This window comes from Colius striatus, chromosome 1 (genome assembly GCF_028858725.1).
Source record: "Colius striatus isolate bColStr4 chromosome 1, bColStr4.1.hap1, whole genome shotgun sequence".
NCBI classification, from domain to species: domain Eukaryota; kingdom Metazoa; phylum Chordata; class Aves; order Coliiformes; family Coliidae; genus Colius; species Colius striatus.
In genome coordinates this window covers 23,190,222-23,208,858 of record NC_084759.1, presented here as the reverse complement: position 1 = coordinate 23,208,858, position 18,637 = coordinate 23,190,222, and the positions used below count along the sequence as shown (strand labels likewise).

Below are 18,637 nucleotides of genomic sequence, written 5' to 3'. Positions count from 1 at the left end.
TTGTCACGAGAGTTTTCCAGGTAAAAAAATCATGGTTGCTCTAGGAAAAACTTTCACCCCATGTTTGCCATCTCATCTTTGTTCTCACTTACTCTGCCTTGGCAGACAGAATCTGGTCTACTTCAGTAGATCCCAAATGCAAATACTCTGTCAGTTCTGTGCTGTCACTGCTCATTGCAGTTCATCCTGCCTTCATCAAGCAGAAGTGACTTTGCTTGAGGCTGAAGGTCCTTCCCTTCCCTATCTATCATTTGTTCAATATTAAAAGCTTGATTCCCACAGTCTGTCTCTACAGGATGTCTGCTTTCATTGTCTGCTCATTACGTTTTCAAACATGCATTTGCGTGCTTCTCCTAAAAGTGCTCCTCAAGCTTGGGAGTTGGTCCCCTGACTATATAAAGATACCACATTACCCTCCTTGGAGACCCTCTTGCTAACTCACTTTGCGTCAGTGCCTCCAAAAACTAATTCTGGTGTGCTAACACCAGTAGTTACTATGCTGGCCAGTATTGTTTTATTGTTCTCTGTTACTCCACCCTTCCTACCCTAATTAGCTCTTCTTTGCACTGGTGTCTTGGTTTATATTTAGTTTGTAATCCCCCGAGTGCAAAGATTGTTCTTCTGCTCCATCCAGTTTCTGATTCTAAGGGCTTTGATAATATAGTTCATTAATAATAATAATAATAATAAAGTACCATCATCCGCATGAACAGAAGAAAAGCTTAGTTCCCCCCATTCCCTCCATGCCAGTTTTAGCAGGGGAAAGGAAGCACAGTCAAACAGCAAATACTGTGTTACTGTAGTCTGTATCTGGGCATACTTAGAGCCTTTTCACAGTGAATACTGTAAGAAGTCCCATTTATTTCAGCATTAATCACTGTGAACAAACGTGAAAGAATTTGGCCCCAACTAATGAAAGCCAGCAGTGCTCTGCTGTTGGCAAAGCACGGAGTGATCCTTTCCCAGAGCTTCAGAAAGCTGAAATGGAGAAGGATGAACAGATAGGTGCCAATCTCTTGATAAACCAGGAAAGAATGCAACTGCTTTATAATTCATCCTCATTGAAGCTACCTTAAAATTATGATAATTGACATATATAAATCAGAAGTGAGGAGAGAGTGACAGGGAACACCCTGGAACATTTTGTCCTCGTTCACAATGATTCTTGTTTTTCTTTATCGAAAATGTTTGTTTGTTCATTTAGATGTCAAAGAGGACACCTACTCATATGCCCTTGGTGCTTTCCACATAACTTCAACCACAGAATTAGTATGCAATTCACTGCAGTCTGACATTATGAAAACAAGCAATGGAAAACCTCAAATCTTTTCTTCCCTTCCAGTGGTAACCCAGACTTAGGACACATTCAGGACATCTAGCCTGTAACAGAAAACAAATTCCAGAGCTCTAGGACCCCCAAAGAGATCAAGATCATTGCCAAAGTTAAAAACATTACTCAAAGTATTTGTATCTGGACTATTTGAGCTACTATTTGAAGCTACAAAAGCCCACAGCAACACCATTTTTAGTACAGCAAGCTTCAGTAACTCAAAGTCAGTTCCTAAAGAAACAGATGTATAATGAAATTCGGTATTAAGGGGTTGGACTAGATGATCTCTAAAGGTCCCTTCCAACCCCTACCATTCTATGATTCTATGATTGCTCTGCATCAGACTACATCAGTGATCCTGTAGTACTAATTCATTTCCTCTTTTGCTTTATTATTGCTGTTGAAGAGATAAGAGGCTTCTGTCCACTGAACAGCACACAGTAACCAAGGGTGTACTCTGCTCACGTTTTTCTCTGCAATACATATCCTGTTTTGTTCTTCTACTAGCAGACAAATATTGTGGAGCAGTTAAACTAACAAAAAATCCTGACTCACCATAATTAAGGACTAGAGGGGAAAAAAAGGAAAGTTGTACATTTGCCATAGTCTTTCAGTAGCTTACAAATGGCAAACCAAGATGTAGTCACTTTTCTTAGGCCTGATTCTTGTCCTACCAGATGCACGGGAGTTTTTACAGTGACTTTATTAGGACTAGATCAGACTGCATAATGGAATTTGTGACAAATTAAAAACACATTGCAAATTAGAGGCCAGGTTATTATGCAGTATCAATTAACTTGGCATTTAATTACCATGGTGATTAGGAGGAACTATAAATTGCTAAATATATAATTAGAACATCAGACTTGTGTGCCACAATGTCATCAGACCATGGGTGTAATTAGCTTAGATTTTACCCCAATGTTTTATATGCTTGCAAGATTTTAAGACAGACAAATGCCACTTTCATCCCTGCCAATATTATTTTATCGATGAAAAAAGACTAATATCATAGTTCGTCTTATTTTAAGTCAACTGGGAATTTCCTCCTTTCTGTTCATCATATACAGTGTTTTTATTGCAACTGAACAGAACCATTTGGACACGACAAGTACCAAGCAGGAATACTGCTGTTTCTGTGGAAAATGTGCTTTCTTTTTCTTTCCCCCAAAAAGTTACCCATCTCATTCAGTATGTCAAATGTTTTAAGCTGTAGACAACAGCACTGATCGCTTGGCTACTTATTCATATAACCGACAGATGAAAATGCATGGAAGGAGATCAGAACTTTACTGTTTAGTCATGCTTTCTGACATGCTAAAAGGAAGTGAAACATCTTTGACCTACAGATGATCCCTAATGCATACTTTTCTTCAAGTGGGTTGTACAGAACAGGTTTTATTGCAACTGCTACTACTAGGTGTAACGCATCAAGAATATCTGTGTTGGTAACTCAACTTCTGACCGACTGACTATGGTTAAAGACATAAAATAGGAATGGGCCAGTTGCTCCATGAGGTATTTTCTCATCACTCAATAGCACTGTTTTCTCTGGGGAGAGAAGTGCAGTATCTGATCTTGCTGCTGGACTTAGTTTTCCGCAATAAAGTACCTGAAATGAATGAGATTTTTGTCAGTGCCTGCCACAGAGTTTGATCTAGGTTTGCCAGTTCAGTTCTACTGCTGATTATCAAATACAGACATATCACTGGAGTTTATCTCAGTAACCTGTGGTGAGATAACATGGTATTAGCAATTGCTAGTATCCCATTGCTAATTAGCTGCTTTCAGCAAGCCTGGAAGTCTAGGGACATTTTGACAGAGTAATATCGTCAAAAACAGCATAGAAAGGAAGATAATACCTTTTGTTGTATTGCTGAGTTCTGGCTATTGCAGAAGGCAGATGAAGAAAGGAAGATCTATCTTCCAGACAGTCTCGACATGGTAAGAGGACACATTCAAGTGTGACTGCCAGAAGAGCACTGCTGAAGGTTACAGTACTGGCTGACATAGACTGGTGCTTGTGGGTTATAACACAGCAGTATGATGCAAAACCTTCAAAACTGGTTCTATTATTTCACCTTTAGAGTGTGTCACTGCTGCTCTTTATAGGGCAGCTGAGTACAAGGTCAAAAACTAATTTCTCATCTCTACTTGGTTCCTAGCAGATAGGAGCCCCTGGCAGAAAACAGGCATTGTAGATCTTATGTACTGGTAATGGCTGTGCTGGTAGGGAATTAAATAAAGTGAGGCAGACGTCAGCGGCAGATTTACAAGGCGAGCTGATTGTGGGAACGGTAATCCTCTCTTCTCCCATTAACATCAGCAGGTGTTTGCTCTGGATCATGGGATGTAGGAGTATTTACATAATTATGCGGTCCCCCTTACATATCTTGGATGCATCCATCTCTCGAAGGCAACCCTTTTCTCCTAAGGGTTCGTCCAGTCATTTGGAGGACTCTGTAAGCTAGACTTGCAAGAGAAGTGATGCACAGCGCCTTCATAAGTTCTGGCCAAATGCATCATCCTCACTACATCAGATAGAGTACTCTAAGATGGACCTTTTAAGATGAACCTTTTAAGAACAGAGACAATAGAAAACAAATTCACATCAGAGAGTAAGCAGAAGATGTTATTAACACCGAGTGGTAATGTGGAATACATGTTTGCTTGCTTTTAGCTTCTATGAGTATTGCTGACATTGCAGGCATAATTTTCATTTAAACAAGATAGGGTTATCGATAGTGTTTAACATGATTGCTTTACCAGGGAGTTCAGCTGTTTCCGTGTATAGCATTCGCTTTCAGGAACATCAGCCCCTTCATTGCACTTCATGAATACTCGGCAAAATGAGTAACCAATAAGTAGTAGTTTGTGACTGAAATGAAGCCCCTGTTGTCCTTTTCAGCTATTGGACTCTCTGCTGCCAGTTGTGTTGGGAACCATCCACTCCACGAGTGGCCAAGACGGGAAAGGGGCCTCTGTTGTGACAGTATTTCCCAGATCACAGAGGAAGCAGAAACCCAAAATTGGTTTCCTACGTGGGGTAAGGGCCCTGATATTGTTCTCTGTCTCGTCTAGGGGAGGCAAAATTGGGATTCCTTTTAGTCTGTAAAAGTGTGCAAAAAGTGGCTGCCAGGGTTTAGTTTTGAAACCTTTTAGGGATGCAAGAGCTTGTTAGGAGGAAGAGATGATGCAGGGGAATGGAAAGGATGAAGCAGGGGAGCGAAGTGGGAGGGTAAGTGGGTAGAATGCAGAGAAAGTGGGAAAGAAATGGTAGAGGCCGTGGCTTGAGATCGGGTGGAGAGTTGATAAGACACCTCAGAAGAAACAATTTGCGTTTGGCAAAAGTCTCGGCGCGGGGAAGCGCCTACTGCTGCTCTCCGAGAGCAGGCAGCCGGCTGCGGGACAGCTTTCGTGGCACTTCGTGGTGGGTGACTTCTTCCCGCCGACCCTTGCAGCCCGGTTCCCGGGGGCAGAGCGGGGCGGCGGGGCCGGGGCTGGCGGCTCCGGGGCGCTGTCCAGGCAGCACGGAGCCCGCCCGGGGCCGGTGGCCGTGGGCGCGCTGAGGCTGAGGCGGGCAACGGGAGGAGGTGCGAGGCCGGGGGCTGACAGCAGAGGGGCCGCGGAGCACGGCCCCGACGGTTCCCAAAGGAAGGTTCACCGGCATCGGCGGGGTCAAGGGCTGTAGGCGCGGGGCCGCGAAGCCCGCGGTGGCCCGAGCCGTCGTTGGTGCCTAAGCCCGAGAGGCGCGGGGTGCCGGGCGGGCCGGAGGGCGGGGGCGGCCGTTTCCCGCCGCCGGCCCCTCACGGGCGGCGGCGGGGGAGACCCTCGCGGCGGGGCGGCCCGGGCCCTGAGGCGGGGCCGCCGACCCGCCTCGCCTGTGCGGCAGGAGCCGGGCCAGAGCGCAGGGCACCTTCCCCGCCCCGCGTGGGCTGCGGCGGGGGAAAGAGAAGGAGCAAGGAGGGCGGCGAGTCGCCGGGCGCGGGACGGGGCGCCGAGGAGGGCTGGCGGCGACGCTGCTGCCCCGCTGTCCGGGGCGGGGGCGGGCGGCGCGCCGGGCGGCGCTCAGGTGGAGGGGCCGGCCGCCCGGAGCGGCGGTGACGCGGGCTGCGGCGCGGCGGGGCAGCCCCGCGGCCCCATGTGGCCGCCGCCGCCCGTTCCCGGCGAGGGGGGCCGCCGCCGGCACTGAGCGGGGCTGCCCGGGGCGGCATGCGGAGCCGCCGAGGATGAGCAGCCAGCGCCGCCCGGTCACGGCGCAGCTCCGGAGGTCGCTGAGCGAGCAGCTGCGGGACTCCACCGCCAAAGCCTGGGACTTGCTGTGGAGGAATGTCCGGGAGCGGCGGCTCGCAGGTCAGTCCCGCGGCGCCGCGGCTGGCGCTACCTGCCCGTGGCCGCCGGAGGGGAGACCCCCGGGGCGGCGCGGTCCCGGCGGCGCAGAGGGTGCCCCGCGCCGAGGGGACTCCCCAGGGAGCGGCCGGGGCGCCTAGAGGGGCACCCAGCCCGCTGCTCTCCAGCGCGGAGAGACCGCCGGGCTTCGTCCCGGCGGGACGGGGAGCGCCCGGGTACCGCCTCTGCCGCCGGCACGGATGCCGTTGACAGTCGCCGGGCAGGTTGGGCTGCAGGCAAGAGCCGAGGTGCGGGCATGTCGGAACCCTCACCCCCATGCTGCCTGGCGGGCACGGTGGAGATGGTGCCACAAGCAGTCGGGCTCAGGGCAAAACCCGAAGGGAGCCCCAGATCGTAGTCACCTTCTGAGTATCTCAGAAAACACGAGGGTTGACTTTACTGTCAGGAAGCGGGCTCACCTGCTTGTCTGATCAGGTTTCTGAGTCACTTACAAGTCCAGGTTGGTTCCTCGGAGGGTTTGCTTGTGAGGGAGGACCACAACTCCCAAAGAAAAAATATTTGTTTCATTTCAGGCGCTTTTATAGCTTTAGGTAACCGAACTGCTCTGGAAAACCAGGCTCCTGCAGTCTCACCATCCCCAGGACATAGAGCAGGGCGGGTACTCCAGTAAGTCGCGACACATTCAAAGCACTGCTATCGCAGCTGCACGTTCACTTTACACATGCAAGCATACGGTTAATTTGTTTGCCAAATACTTCATGAATTTAAAGATTTACAAGGTACGTGCAAGGTAAAGTTATTACACTGAAACACAGTCCATCAGGATTTATGATCAGAGTCATATGTAATGAAGGGTAATTTCTAAAGATGGATTCTTCTGCCACATCCTACAGCATTGTTAGGAGTTTGGTGACCTTGCATAGGGCACTGTGACATGCTGGCATTGTATAATTCAGAGGTAATCAGTGTATGATACAGGTCTGTAAACTCCTTCTAGAACACATTAGGTCTTATGTACATACAGTTAAAATAATGGATAAAAATTGTATGGTACTTAAAAAAATAACCTGAAGTGGGTAGCTTCAGTAATTAATTACTAAACCAGTTAGTTTTGTAGTGTTATGATTACCCAAAATATTAACCTGTCTTTACATTTAATCTACTTATTCCTATATTAATAGCAGATGCCAGCAGACATTCAGCAAGGATACTATTGGCTATTTTTTTTCTTTTTTGGTCAAAGACAACTATTGCTTGATTGAGCAAAGGACCTGGGCAGGCTGCCATGAAGCTGTAGCCAACTTCTTAAAGCAACTGAGTATTAAAATTGATAGAGTCAGACTTTTTATTTAAGGTGGATAGAATACTAATGTCCTGAGTTTATGCACTGTCATAATTCAAGTGCTATTCGTAATATGCTGGTGAGACACTGGTAATTAAGTGAATTATCACATAACAAAATGTGTACAAGTAACATCTGTTGATTCCAGGGACGTTGTCTTGTTCAGATGCTTTTATGTCTCTGGCATTTTTGTCCTTGATTTTATATTTATTTGTCCCTCTGGCCCTCATAGCTGCAGTGCACATTCCTATGCCTCTTCTTCCAGCATTTGTTAATGAGAAGGCAGGAAATTTAAGCTGATCTAAATGTGTCAGTATTTGCTGGATGCCAAACCAGCTTCTTCTGAATAGAACTGAACCCAATCAGGTAGGTAGCTTTACCTTTTTTTTGGTTTTTCTCAGAGTTGACATTGTAGTTCAGCCCTGACTGACAGCTGGAGCAGCAGTGTAACTGATAACTAGTGTTTAAGAGCAACAACTGACACAAAATGCAGTTTTAACCATCAGTGTGCTGTCACATCCCAACCATCACGCCAAATAAAGACTTGTGATTAAATCATCATTATGGTGACAGCTTTGCAGGCTGTTATGTAGTTACTCTTTTGGTCAACTTTACTTTTTTATCTGTTAAGGTTTCGGACAGCGGTTGCCCAACATCTGCTTGTCAAGAAAGTAAGCACAAGACTACTTAATTCATAAAAATTATGTAATTGTTGGGGTTGGATATCTCTAGTCCAATCTCTGGCTCAGAGCAGAATCAACACCAAGAGCTGGGCAGGTTGCTTGGGCTTTTACCAGTGCTCCTTGGGAAGAGTTTCTGTCCTGGTGTCCAGGGGCTGGAGCAGAGGGCTGCAGTACATGGCTGGGCAGTGAGCGGGTGAGCTGGATCGAGGAGTTGAACCTTGACTAGAGCAAGGAGAGAGCTAAGCCTTGGCTCAGCCTCTCTCAAGGAGGCAGACAGCATGGCAGGATTGCTGTGGAAAGTAAGCTGTGCATAAAAAAGACTGCTACAGTGTTCTCATCTCTCCTGGCATGCTCCTGGGACAGGGCTGCTCCATACTGTCTCTTATTCAGGACAGATCTATGGTGCTCTTAGTCACTCTTTCTGATTCACTGACCAGGGTTTGTTTTTTAAACAATGAGTATACCCACTACCATGCCACAAATGGCAGCCTTAGTTTTTCTGTGGTTTTCATAATTTTTACAGAGTTATTTTCCACTTTTGTGTTCCCACAATGGTTATAAGTTGCGATTCACAAAATGATGGTTAAATGTACCAGAATTTTACTTCCCTTGTTAGAGTGAGGACCTGAAAATCTGAGAAGTTACATAAAATACCGTAGGTTAGTGTAATTCTAACTGCTATGCCATTACTGAAAAGTCATCATTTTTGTAATTTGACTTACATATTTAACAGACTCTTCAAAAGTGATGACCCTAAGGTGGTTCTGAGATCACTGCTCAAATCATGATCACCTGTTGCAGTAAAACACAACAAGAATTGCTACATCTGTTTTACCTTATTGAAAAGTGCCACCCTCCACCTGGCATTCTTTAAATTACTATATACTAAAGTAAAATGAAATAAAAAGAAATATGTATTTAAGTTCTGAAATTCAGTGCTTTAAAGTCAGGAAATACCAGAAGGGAGGCCACCTATTGCGGCCTTGTTGTGCAGCCTCTTTGCAAGTGTAGGATTGTCCTTTAATTACATCATCTCATCCCCCTTTTTTTGCAGAGAATGTTTCTGCCTTGTTCAGTGCACAAAGTAACAGTCATCATTGCTGGATCTGTTAATCTGGAGCCTACTGTACTGCAGCTTTCTTAGATCCTGGACTGAGCAGAGAATTACAGATTCCTTCAAGTGCTCATGAGCATGTTGCTTGGGAGCACAGAGTCAATTGCATACTTCATACCATTAACGTTTTAATTGTATTCCTAGAAGCTGTAAAGTTACATTGTTCCCATTTTACAGATAGGAACCAGAGGCACAAGGAGATTAAACTTGGAATATCAGTAACTCTTGAGTGTTAGAACTTGAATTTTCTACTTGAATATTCAAATTCTGTCTCTCCGTGGCTCCTATTGCACAGCATTTGTGCAAATCAGCCTCTGTGATCTCATTGTACAGCACTCAGGGAATGAGTAACTTGCAGATTCTGGCAGTCTGGTCAGATTTTGTTTCAAGTGACTTGGTGAAAACCAGACAGAGAAGGATGGAACCGCAGGGGCATCGTTTATTTGACATAGTCCCAGAAACCTGAGTTTTTTTCTTGTGTGCTTTCTCCCACCCTTTTTTTCATGCCTCTGCAAGAGGAGTCCTGCAGCAGCTGGCTCGGTTGGGTACATGACACTGATACACAAGTAGACCATTGTCCATCATCAGATCCTTGGGAAGTGCATGTGCGGTTCAGACTTTGTCCAAGTGTCTAATGGGAGGAGGGTTGGGTTAGAATTAAACGGATGACTTCAATTGTGAGACTTTCTGAAGTTTAAAAACTTGACTCTGTGACCCTAACATTCTTCTAATAATAGCAAGCTTTGTCTCTGATTTCCTAGGTTTAACTTTTAGCTGTCGTTCAGCAGTCCACACAGATTGCTGCTGGGATTTCTGCTCTGTAAGGCTGCCACTGTCCATGTCTGCAGCATAGATACACCTTCAGCCTTTTTGCCAAGTCTCATCTGAGCTTCACCTCCCACAATACTTTGTATGTTCTGTGTTCTTGAAGAGATTATATCCCCATTTGATTTCCTCTAGCTCTTTAGGTACAGTTCCTTTTATCTCTTCATTGACGTCATCTCTACTGCCTGACTGCAACAGCAGTCTGAAGCAGGATACCCCTGAGGATTGTCCCAGCTCCTACTTAGCTGCAGAGCTCTCCAGAAGCAACTGCTTGGGGTGACTTTGGAGGGACCTGGGATGCACTCACCCTGTTTTGGGCTTGGCTAGGCTCTGGGTAACCGGAGTTCGGGAGCGAGTTTTCTACTAAGTCTCTAGTTACGTGCTCAGACTGAGATTTCAAAGTTTTATAATTTGGCCAAGTTTAGACAGATTTTTCAGAGACTGGTGCTAGAGTGACTCTTGAACCTTCACTGTGAGGTTACAGTTTTTATTTCAAAGGATGAAGTGATAGTTTCTCAATCAAGTAGCATGAAAATGTACAGTGGGACAACATACAATGGACTAATTTTATCTTAGAAATGGATGACCTGCATTGAAACGGGAGCATGAGGCAGGCTCACCAGTAAAAGAAAATTTTAGTCTAAAGAAGCCAAAATTCAAATCTTTAAATTGAAAAGTTAAAAGACCTACTCTTGGGTATCTTTAACTGTTCAGGAAGACCTTATGATTTGCAGCTACAAATGTCTCTCAAAATGTGACTGAAATGCTTTTATGTCAGAGGTGAAACTGAACGTTAGCTGAAGAAGCATAGAAAATGGAAAATAATTTGTCCAGCAGAGAGTAATTGCCACATTCAGTGCTTGGCAAAGATGTCAAGACAATGCCCTTTCTCCTCTCAAAAGTAACTTGTGGTTGGTATGTGGGTTATCATGGTTTTATTGAGCACAAATGATCAAGCCTAAGTTTGCAGTTGCACCGCTGGTGACATAGTGCTCCCTGGCACCAGCTCACCCTTCCACTGGGAAATATGGAAGAGAAAAGTGGGTCTTCAAAAACTAGTGGTCACAATCAGAACTATATGAATTTTGGCACAGCTTTTTGTTGTGCTTGTATAGGGGCAAGAGCAGACATATTTCTGGAGCTTAATTAAAGAAGCATCATATGTATAGGTGCCTCACAATTTTTAGTTTAGTTAAAATGAAAGATTTTTAAGGACTTGCTTTTGTGAGTTTGTACTCTGAAGGAAACTCATTATTTTTGGTGTGATGAATCCTGGGGTCAGTGTTAGGAGAGCTCAAAGCAAATGTGTACCAGTTTCACAAATCCTCAGAGACCTGGGCAATGGCAGGAGTCCCAATAATGGGGCCAACCTTGAGTCTACTGCATCTTGATATTATTCTATTACTGAAGTGTCTCCTTCATTAAGAGCTTTGTGTATAGTGCAAACACAGCAGGTTAATCTAATTAAAGCCGTTCAAGGAAATAGTAGATTTCTTTTTCGTAAAATAATTTTGCCAGGCCAGTTAGTGTGGGAGATGTGTATGAGAAAAATCTGGCGGTTGTTGTGGCTGGTTTGGTGGGCATATTCTTGTGTGCTGTTTTAAAAACATGCACATACATTTGTAGAAAGCAAAGTAGTGATGTTGCAGCCTGTGTCCCCAGCAATGCACTACAGAGCACAAGATGCTGATTCTCATGTACGCCGATAAGATCTATATGTGTAAATTCCCCTCTAACCCTACCCCATCAATAGAAAAAGACTGGCTTATGTCAAGGAGAGAAGTTATGAAAGATGTTCATTATTCAGGATGGAGTGCTTCAGGGAAGAAACAAAGTGACTTGTGAGTGATTTGTTTGGTCAGGCATGCCAGGAAATTTTCTGCTCTAGTATCAATCCTAAAGAAAATGTAGTAGCCGAAAAAAGTAGTCATTGATCTCATAAATTATATTAATCATGCTGGATATTCTACATTAATTTTATGATAGTTTTTTAGGTTCATATCTTTGAAGGATGTAGATGATCTTATTTGCATGTATGTTCTGTCAGTTTTCTGTAATTTCTATCTCCTTCCCTAGACACTCCCTGAAGACCAGCGGTTTGAATCTGAAAAGGGGGCAATGGTGGCAAAATACCACCATTGTTAGTTCTGCTGCTGCTGGGTTCTCATGACCCTCAGCAACAAGAAGTTAATTCCAGAAATACAATTACAAAAATACCAATGTGCTTGACCTGCCAAGTATTTCTGTATCAGCATGAGACTGTGGAGGGGGGTGATGGAGGACTCCCCTCTGTCTCAAAACCCAGTGAAGATGTAATTTTCTCATACCCAGCTCCTGTGGCTCCGCTGCCGTTTGCCACGCAAGATGTGGAGTGACTGTTGGAGGAGCAGGAGAGGTTCCTGGGGCAACAACAACATTCATCTTCTGGTTTTTCATTTAATACGTAAATCCTGTACTTGAACAAGTCCTGCTACCATCAGAGAGAGCTACATCAGAGATTATTTTCCTAAGAGAAATTCAGTTGTGATTATTTAATTTCCTAATATTATGTGATATAAAACTCTGCTGATAAAATGGGGGTTCGGTGCTGGTCAATAAACCTGCTTATCACTTGTATCAGTCAGCTTCTACTTGATAGCTACTTGGAAAAGATTCTCAATAAGTCTCCTTTCTGGAGCTTCGCTGGTTTCAGTGACACATATACATGGCCTCAGTTCATCCCACCTGTAGATGTTCCTGATATGAGTAGCAGGCGGCTGATGCCTTGTCAGTATGCCACAGCATGCCTTTATGGAGGATTCCTGGAAGCATTGTCATTATTGCCGGTGCTTGCAGACCATAGTATTGGAAATAAATCATAGCACTGTTTTTCCAAAAGCAGTATGTATCACAAAATACTGTTTAAGTTTCTGTACATTTAGATAGATGTGTTTATTAGTAATTGTATTTATAGGAGCTCCTAGAGACTGACAGATATACTTAGCTTATTTGTCTGACATTAAACTGTAATGACATCTTTCCATCCCAAGATTGCTTTCTAATACTGATTACGGCACATTAAATTATGTATCTTCTCAGTTATTTCCTATTAGGTGTTTTGTATTTATTTGTATGACTGTAATCCAACAGCCCGCTCTCCATATCCTCACACAAGTGACTTCGTTTATAATAGTAACTGTGTCAGAACACTTACATGGAACATTTATATCCTCAATAAACTTTTAGCTGCTAGGTGAACATCACAAAAATCCCCATCTATACAGCCTTGTTGGTTGCTGGCCAATAAATTCCTAAACATGGGAATTTTCTGGACTCAGTAAGGCCTCAGAGACTGGGCTCCCACTCTTCTGCTTTCCCAGCTACCGTAGGACATGGTGTTTAGTTTCTGGAATTGGTGCAGTCTCAGTTCTGAATGTTGTGTTATTGTTTTTGTTCAAATGAAAAAACCTCTTCAAAAATGTCCTGTATAGTAATGCTTTTAAAGATTCTGAGAACTTAGATGATTTAACAGTTTCATTTGTGCAACATTTGTCAGGCAACGGCCTTATTTCACAGCAGTGATTTTACTTATGTTTGTCTTCTTGTATTTTGTATTTCTTGCATTTCTTGTGTGACAGATCTTCCATCTTGCTCTTCCTGATTTTTTTAGTTTTTCTATTATAGCATGGCCATTTCCCGTGCTGATGTATGTATCTTAATTCCCTTGAGTCATAGAATCATAGAATGGTAGGGGTTGGAAGGGACCTTTAGAGGTCATCTAGTCCAACCACCCTGCAGAAGCAGGTTCCACTGCTCCCTCACAGTACAATAGCTTTTTGTTATGTTTAAGTGGAACTTTTTGTGTTCCAGCTTCATCCCATTACCCCTTGTCCTTTTGCTAGCTACTATAGAGAAAAGGGATGTCCCAACCTCCTGAAACCCACTCTTTAGATATTTATAAATGTTAATAAGATCACCCCTCAGTCTCCTTTTTTCCAGACTAAACAGCCCCAGTTCCCAAAGCCTTTCCTTGTATGAAAGATGTTCCAGTCCCCTGATCATCTTGGTCGCCCTGCACTGGACTCTCTCCAGCACTTCCCTGTCCCTCTTGAGCTGAGGAGCCCAGAACTGGACACAGGACTCCAGATGAGGCCTAAGCAGGGCAGAGTAGAGAGGAAGCAGAACCTCCCTTGACCTGCTGGCCACACTCTTCTTGATGCATCCCAGGATGCCATTGGCCTTCTTGGCCACGAGGGCACTTTGCTGGCTCATGTGTAGTTTATTATCAACCAGCACTTCCAGGTCTCTCTTTGCAGAGCTGATCTTCAGCAGTTCGACCCCCAGCCTGTACTGGTGCATGGGGTTGTTCCTTCCCAGATGCAGGACTCTGCACTTGTCCTTGTTGAACCTCATGAGGTTCCTCTCTGCCCAACTCTCAAGCCAGTCGAGATCCCGCTGAATGGCAGCACAGCTTTCTGGGGAATCAGCCAGTCCTCCCAGTTTGGTGTTATCAGCCAACCTGCTGAGTGTAAACTCTGTCCCCTCATCCAGGTTGTTGATGAAGATGTTGAACAAGACTGGCCCCAGATCCAATCCCTGTTGAACTCCGCTGGCCACAGGCCCTCAACTCGATTCTGTGCCATTGATCACCACCTCTGGCTTCTGTCATTCAGCCAGCTCTCGATCCACCTCACTGTCCACACATCCAAGCCACACTGCCTGAGCTTTCTGATGAGGATGTTGTGGGAGACAGTGTCAAAAGCCTTGCTGAAGTCAAGGTAGATGACATCCACTGCTCTCACAATTCATTGTGAATTCATATGTGAATTCATATTTCTATACAGCATTCACTTAAACTGGAGCCTATTTTAATAGCAAATTTGAAAAGAAAAGCTTGAGAATGTGAACTTCAGAGTCTGAAAAGACAGAAAACAAAAAATACATACATTTTGTAAAATGCTATAGTATTAAGACAGTCTCATGATTTTAAAGAAGTGATGCCCATCTTACAAGTTGTGAAAAATTAGGTTTGGGAATATTAGTTTTCATTAATAAAGATTTTGTAATGGTTTCTTTTGATTATTACAGATTTCGAAGTATGACAGTGTAGTAGCTTCCGTGACTGATACTAGAGCATCTCCAAGAAGAATATACTTTTGTAGTTTCTTTGTACATTCTGTTTACAGTTCAAAGCTGAAAATATTTTGACAATCAGACCATCCTGGTGCAGCTTATACTGCAAATAAACAAAGACTAACTGCACACAAATGTTAGTGCAGCAAGAAGGGATGAGGAACATCTATAATTCATGACACTTGGTTCCCTAAGACCCCTAACTCCCAAAACAAGTGTAATTCATTTCTGTAATAATCAATTTAAGGTGAACTACTCTGCCTGTCGTTCCAGTAGAGGGCAGTGATTTACATACAGTAATATCGATTAGTACATTCACACAACGTGCACTGCAGAATGCGAGACACAATACCCCTTTTAATAAGACAATGCAATATTCAAGTCATACTAAGACCCTCAAAGATAGAGTGCCATCCTGAAGTCTTATTTTCTGTGCTTTTGCAGCAGGGCTTAATCACATTTAATTACAGTAGAGTTTATGCAAGACTGAGCTCACTAAACTGGATCACCTCCGTGTGCCCCAATGCTACTTGCAGAGGTGTGCAATGCATGCCCCTAGTCATTGCCATTAAAAAAAAAACAGACTGAGGGACTGTGACAAAACTCTTACATTATATGGGTCACTCAAAACAAGAAAACATGCCAAAAAAGTTTGGGTTTGGCTCCCAAGGTAATCACATGAGGTCCAAAACTATGCAGTGCAGATACGGCTTCTCTCAGCTGCAGGGTGCTAGTCTGGAGCAGCGTGTACAAATGAAATCTCCATCCTTTGTCACAGAGGCTTGAAATTACTTTCAGCAATTGCTACACTTTCACTATAATAGACCAAAATTCATGAGAATTTAAAAAATGAGATATTTTCAGCTAGCATGCCAATCAGAACTAAAACATGCCCTACTCTATCTATTCATCAGAGTGAATAGTCTTTCAATTAATAATTTCATGGAGATACTGATATTTTTTTTTCTCTATTGTGGAACTGTAAGTACATAGAAAAGTGTTTGTGTCCAAAAGTCATTTTTACAGATCCAGCAACATGCTGTAGTGTGAAGAGGAGACACTGAAACTTACAATCATTATGTTTCTTTAAGCTGTAGCAATTTAATTCCTAATCTGTTTAAAAAACACTACCACTTGTAATTTATGCTTAGCTAAAACTTGTTTAAATCACAAGTATTTCTTTAGCTGCAAGCTAAGTTCACTAACTTCAAAATAGTTTTCTTAACTCTGGCAATACTTTGCAAATCTTACTTGTCACAGATCTAAAAATCAATTTCTTCTGTTGCTCGAGCTAAATGAATGGCACTGATGTTTCAGAATCCAAGCAGCATGTTTTCTGGGGAGGAGAGACTTGTGTCCTAGGCCATGATGATGCAGAAGACACTGAAACCTTATTTAATAAAGAAACACTTAAAAAAAAAAGCCCAGAACTGGAGTATTGGTTTTGTTATAGAAAGAATTTAAGGGAAAATTACCTTCATCACAGAAGCACAGTTCAAATGTACCTTATATCGTATGTAGATCTGTCTGAATCTGAGGTAAGAGCAGCTTGTGTTTGATCTTCTGTTGCTGTAATGTAAGAATAAATTCAGAGTAATTGCCAGTTCTGGGAACATGAGAGATTGAGAGAAAGAGTTAAGTCAAAATCAATCTCAAAATACTGCAAAAGTACACTTAGCATTACAAACAAGCAAACAAACAGTTCCTAAAGATTTAGGAGCCTCCCACATTGGTTCCTAGCTCAAACTTCTTTAAAGTGCACTGCAGAAGTGTGAGTTTATTTTGATTTCACTACATGGAGAAGTGAGGACCTGAGTTGAGGTTCCAGTTTGTAGGCTATTTTCAACTTTCCTTTCATTTCTCTGGTAAATGCACCTCTCTTTCCCCATCCCAGTTCCACTCTGATCTGAATGACATGCTGTTTCAGAGCTTATCCAGAATAACACTGTAGTAAATTATTTGTGAGTTGTTTTATGTGTCACTGAACTGCTGAAAGAATATGCGATGGGCATATTCTTCTCATTTGAAGAGGTCTCTTTAAATGTAAGAACAGATTTTATCTCAAGAAATCTGTTTTACAGAGAGATTTCATCCCTCGGATTTATAGTAAGAAACTTTTTATTTATGATGTTGGAAAGACCACAGCTGCGAATGCACCCATTAATAGACTCAAACAGATGGATTCTGACAAGTCCGTGAACTATTCACAGTCTTTTGTAGCAAATATTTTGCAGCAATCACAACTTGCAAATGCTACTTCAGAAACAAATATGGACCTATCTGTCTGTCTCAGGGCATGAAACGAAAGAGTTGTAAGTGACTTTAAGGTACTGTGGGTTGAGTGTGTATGATATTCACTTGAAATTTAGGAAGAAGTGCTTTTAATGGAGAATAGTTGTGCCTTGGTGCAATAAATGATTTTATTTACAAATAAAGTCAAAGAACGTAGGATGTCTTTATAGATGTAGTAAAGTGAGGATTTTCAGCAAAGGCTGGCACTGCTTTTTTCAGCATATATTAAAACATATTTTGCATTCATGGAAGTCACTTATCTGAGAAGGTAAATGCACATCTTCAGAGTAGCTCTCTAAAAAAAGTAGCAGAAAAAGAGGAAAATGATACAATATGGGCAAGCTCCCAGCTCCCTCAGCACTCTAGGATGCATCCTATCAGGACCCATTTACTTATGAGCTTTAAGCTTGGCCAACAAGTCTTTAACCTCTTCCTCTTCCACCCAGGGCAAGTCCTCTGCTGTCCTGGCCATCCTGTTATCCTTGCCGGACTGGGCTTCCCGAGCATTTGCCTTGGCCGTAAAGACTGAAGCAGAGAAGGCATTCAGTACTTCGGCCTGCTCTGCATCCTCAGACACCAGGGCACCCTCAGCGTTTAGCAGCGGGCCCACATTACCCCTGGACATCCTTCTACTGCTGATGTACTTGAAAAATGCCTTATTACTGTCCTTAACATCCCTGGCTAAATTTAATTCTAGAAGGGCTGTAGCCTTCCTAGTTGCACCCCTGCATGCCCTGGCAGTGCTGTTTTTGGGGTTTTGCCCAGTTTCCATCTCAGGAAGAATTCTTACAGCTTCATTATTGGATAAAGATTCATGCCATTATTTTTTCTGCCAGTTACATTAAAATAAAGAACAGCTTCTCCAAAATCAGCAGAAGCATTCTGAATTCTGATGTAAGGATGGCTTTTATCATGCTGACTCAACTCACTCCATGACTCCTGAAAATAAAGAAGCATTAGTTCTTAGAGAGTCAGAAGCAGTATTTTGGTAACTGTGGCTGCTCTCTCTGTATGTCCCTAATGTCTTCAAGTGCTTGTACTTCAGGCTTTGGAAATGCTTTGTATTTCATTCAAATGGTTAAGTGTTTAACTCATGTGGACTCATCTATTTTATCACGTTTAACCTCGAAACCAACAGCATATTCTTCTTTAAAATATTATCTATCGGATCAGTGTGGTAGGATGCATGGGTTCGTTGGGAATGTGAAGGTACCATAACATCCACATTTATGGCCTATAATAAATATACAGTAAAACAGAGGATACTACACCTAATCTGATTCAAACCGAGATCAAATACATTTCAGAATCTAGGTTAGACAAGATACCACCAAATAAAATCGACTCTGAAACATCTGTTTTGTTTTATAGAAAACCGTAAACATGTGTAATTACAAAAGAGCCTAAGCTGTTTCCTTTGAAGTCTCCCTAAACAAGGACAGCAGGACAAGTATTACAAAGCCAAGGCATATACACTAATCATGACATAGCAGCATTTTAAAGAAACTATCAAATTCAGAGGAATTCTTTAAAAAGTGGTATGAATTGTAAGTGGGAACTGTTTCAAATGTCTGGATTCTGGATCACAA

At 43.1% G+C, this 18,637-nt stretch overlaps 1 protein-coding gene across 8 annotated transcripts in view; it reads left to right on the top strand.

Moving 5' to 3' along the window:
- The window catches only part of STARD13 (StAR related lipid transfer domain containing 13), a 298,693-nt gene that overhangs the window by 152,556 nt on the left and 127,500 nt on the right, over positions 1 to 18,637 (top strand). For 6 of the 8 annotated variants that reach the window (XM_061993616.1, XM_061993630.1, XM_061993606.1 and 3 more), the window contains one exon: positions 4,239 to 4,376. The exons of 1 other annotated variant lie outside the window; for it this stretch is intronic. In XM_061993616.1, coding sequence (XP_061849600.1) covers positions 4,239 to 4,376 — 138 coding nt within the window. Of the gene's footprint in view, positions 1 to 4,238; positions 4,377 to 5,559; positions 5,684 to 18,637 lie in introns of those variants that run through there. One more of the 8 variants, XM_061993667.1, reaches the window with a different exon arrangement.